Source organism: Nanorana parkeri, unplaced genomic scaffold, assembly GCF_000935625.1.
Source record: "Nanorana parkeri isolate BGI_ZX_2015 unplaced genomic scaffold, ASM93562v1 scaffold3445, whole genome shotgun sequence".
Lineage (NCBI taxonomy): Eukaryota > Metazoa > Chordata > Amphibia > Anura > Dicroglossidae > Nanorana > Nanorana parkeri.
Window position 1 is genome coordinate 3,119 of NW_017309713.1, and position 4,032 is coordinate 7,150.

Below are 4,032 nucleotides of genomic sequence, written 5' to 3' on the forward strand. Positions count from 1 at the left end.
AACTGTGCTTCACCGCGCCTTCCTCTACACTTACCTCCACTGCGCCACGCCCACTCCCACAAAGGGCCCGCCTTGTTCTGCCTGATCACTCCATTTCACTTTGCCACGCCCAACATTCCTTCTTTCAAAACAAGCAAAACACTGCTTTATGCCACGCCCACTCCTAGAAAGGTCTCAAGTCCCTTCATTTGAGCCCCGCCCCGTCTAGTGTTGATTAGTTCATTTCGGCCCGCCCTTTTTTTTCCATAAGGCCACTCTTACCCTATAGAATCCATATTTTGCCCCGCCCATACTCAAGCCACACGCACGCACGCTCGCTACCTCCCACCTTCCCACGTTGCCCTGACAACCAGTCCCGTGACTGCTCTTTCCAAACCGGAAAAGGAAGTTTATCTCTCGCTAGCCACTTCCCCCTGGTCATGTGAGGGAGCAGAGTGTCTGGGCTCTCCCAGGCTCACCCGGGGCGGACATGGGCTGCTGCTACAGTGGGGAGACCGACACCGGCAAGGGGGTGAGACGATCAGTAGCTGTCACCGCATTCTGTGCGTGCTTCCGTAGAGGGTGGGAGGGCGCAGCGCAGACAGTTCTAGGTAAAGGTTTGGCTAGTTTTCAGCTGACAGGAAGTCGGGTGTGTGCAGAGGAATGTCTTCCCTCGCAATCACAGTCTCATTACGGTCTTCTGATTGGTGGATTTCTTGTAGGAGTCTCCGGAGGGTAATGCACAGGTTTTCTGTAACGCCCCCTCCCCTGACAGCCTGATTTCTGCCAATGAAGTTCACCTATTCTGCTCTGTCGGAGTTCCCTGAGTGTTCTGCTGCTTTACAGCCTTATCCTCCTTGGAATGCCATCTTGGGGGGAGGGGGGTTAAGGTGGCAGCTGCTGCGTAGCAGTCAGTAGATGGCGCCTGGAGAACGGTGGCTCCGGCCATGCTGGTTTCTGGGTACACATTGGTTTGGCGTGTGCCCCTCTGATATAGGGTCAGACGTGTCATCCCCATGACAGACTCAAGGCGGTGCTATGGGGGGGCAGGGACAATAGAGAAGCCTCCGCCTTCCACACAGAGGACATAAGATCCGCTACGGGAGGGAAGAAAGATGGGGACCAGGAAGTCGCCATTCTAGCAGTTGCATACAATGCAGGGTGGCAGTGAGTTGCGGGAGAGGCGGAGTCAGCACTTTGTCCGCTCCCTGCTCAGCTACAGCCTGGTCATGTGGCCGAGGGCTCCGAGAAGACTTCAGCTCACTTCCTGTCCCTCCTTCTGGGTGATGACAATGTGAAAAAGTTGCCCCTCTGATGGCTTTTTAGTGACTTGGGGGCCCCAACTACCCGGGTGCAGTGACAGGTGGTGTGGTGATGTCAGATTGAGGAGTATTTCTGATATTTGTTTCATGGCAGGATCAAGGAGAAAGGGAACATCTGCTGCCCTCCAACCAGACGCTTCCCAACAGGACGCCAAATGGATCCGAACCAAACTCTATCAATAACCCGGCGGCCCGGACAGACGAGCAGGCGCTGCTCTCCCGTATCTTGGCCAGGACGGCTCAGTGAGTATAGACGGAGGGTGTCTGACCTGGAAACATGACTTCCTGTACACACACGGGGGCCGGGAATGCGGGGTGGATGTGGTATCGGCCTCGGGGCCCCTTTGTTTACATTCCGCTGTTGGCAGGAAATCTCCCAGCCGGCAGCAGAATGGGGCCAGGGATGAATCGCTGGTTGCAGAGATACCTGTGACGTCACATCCAACAGTCCCATGGCAACCAATGATGTGACTGAGTGGGCGGAGCCTGATGGGGAAGCTGAGGGACTAGTTCCCCATCACGTCTGTCTCCCTTGTGACTGACCGCAGAGCCAATAGCCAGCCTGTAGAATCTGCCCATTGCCTGCGGTCAGTCAGCAGCAGAACGGACCTGATGGGGAACTAGTCCCTCAGCATCCCCATCAGGCTCCGCCCAGCCACAGTGCAAGTCCTCACCCGCTGCGTCTGCCTCTGCTCCCCTGGAAGTCATCTGGTGGCTTTTCAGCTTCCCGAATCGCTTCCATTGTAACGCCGACAGACGGCTTTACACATGTGAACAGACTCTCAGTGGCTGTACCTGCCAGGGGCCTGTTCTCAGGGGCCCGGAGCCCTAACGAATACAGCGTTGGGAGTGAACGGGTTAAGGATTGCAGAAGCTGCTGCTGAAGCCCCCCGAGACATTTCCACCCCAAGAGACCTGACGTCAGACATACAGGAGACTCCGCAATGGCCGTCTCTGGTCTGAGATCCTCCGCTGCAGGTGTACAAGCACCGACGATGATGTCATCATATCAGACATTGTGATGTCATTATGCTTAGTACCGCGACTCTTGTTCAGTGTTGCTGCGGGGGGCCCCGTGACCTGTAGTTGTAATATTTATGAACGCACCATGACACTGATGTGCGTCCTCTCCTCCGTCTGCACAGGAACATCATTGACGTATCGGCTGTGGAGTCCCAGGGGATGGAGCAGCATGAATGTATGGACAGAGCCAGGCAGTACAGGTGAGTGCGCTCCCTGTGGGCGGCCAGATGGGGAAACCCAAAATCTATTGTTACGGTATAAATGTGCTTTAAAAAAAACTGAACTTATCCTTCTGGGCCCTTTAAGATGATACTACCGATCCCTCCTGCCCCCCTACACAGACTCATACCTAGTGAGCTCCCATGGGTCCGCTTCTCCATTGTACACTATATTGCCAGAAGTATTGGGACGCCTTTACACGCACATGAACTTTAATGGCCCCCCAGTCTTAGTCCGTAGGGTTCAGTATTGGGTTGGCTCCGCCCTTTGCCGCTATAACAGCTCCGCCTCTTCTGGGAAGGCGTCCACAAGGTTTTAGAGTGTGTCTATGGGAATGTTGGACCATTTGTGAAGTCAGGTACTGATGTTGGGGGAGGGGCTCGCAGTCTCCGCCTCTAATTCATCCCAAAGGTGTTCTATGGAGTTGAGGTCAGGACTCTGTGCGGCCAGTCACGTTCCTCCACCCCCCCCCTCCCCCTCCGTGTCTTTATGGACCTTGCTTTGTGCACTGGTGCGCAGTCATGTTGGAACAGGAAGGGGCCGTCCCCAAACTCCTCCCACAAAGTTGGGAGCATGAAATTGTCCAAAATGTCTTGGTGTGCTGATGCCTTAAGTGTTCCCTTCACTGGAACTAAGGGGCGGAGCCCAACCCCTGAACCCCCCCATGATGTTCCAGTTGCTTCCACTTTGTTATAATCCCAGTAACAGGTGACCGCGGCGGAATATTTAGTAGCCGGGAAATGTCACGGATGGACTTATTGCGCAGGTGACAACCTATCACGGCACCACGCTTGTAGTCACCGAGCTCCTGAGAGCGACCCGTTCTTTCACACACGGAACACCTGAATGCAATGATCTGGAGGGGGAGGGGCGTCCCAATACGTTTGGCAATATAGTGTATGTTTTCATCCTGTGGTGGATGTCTCCCTCTCCTGGCCGTGTCTGTGCAGTGCACCCCTAGGGTCCTCATCTGTAGACGCCTTCCCCAGGACCTGATCTACTACTCCCATCAGGACATTGTCATTAGTCGGAAGTGGGGACATATTTGCATAGCCTGCCTATTATCCTACACTGTGCGCACAATTATTGGGCAAGTTGTATTTTTGAGGGTTCATCTCCTTATTGAACATCTACAGAAGATCTCCGTCATCCAAAATGTTAATGAACCTGAATATTGAAGAAAGTAAAAGTGAGGTTTGGGCTTTCTCAGGAGAATATTTGGGTGAAGGACAATGATTGGGCCACTAGTAGTGTGCGGGATTATTATGTATAGGTTAAAGTGAGAAAAATAAACCAACAAATAAACATTTCTGACGTTTTTCAGCGACTAATATTGTCAAAGTCCTCGGGCCTCCCATCCGTGGGGGCCTGTCGCTCCTCCCCGGGCCTCCCGTCCGTGGGGGCCTGTCGCTCCTCCCCGGGCCTCCCGTCCGTGGGGGCCTGTCGCTCCTCCCCGGGCCTCCCGTCCGTGGGGGCCTGTCGCTCCTCC

At 54.4% G+C, this 4,032-nt stretch overlaps 1 protein-coding gene across 1 annotated transcript in view; it reads left to right on the forward strand.

The window, feature by feature from the left end:
- Positions 1–361: 361 nt before the first annotated feature.
- LAMTOR1 (late endosomal/lysosomal adaptor, MAPK and MTOR activator 1) overlaps positions 362–4,032 on the forward strand; it is a 7,804-nt gene continuing 4,133 nt past the window's right edge. Inside the window, exons 1-3 of the mRNA XM_018574988.1 lie at positions 362–511; positions 1,396–1,544; positions 2,447–2,524. Of these exons, the coding sequence (XP_018430490.1) occupies positions 470–511; positions 1,396–1,544; positions 2,447–2,524 (269 nt within the window). The 5' untranslated portion in view covers positions 362–469. The remainder of the gene's footprint in view (positions 512–1,395; positions 1,545–2,446; positions 2,525–4,032) is intronic.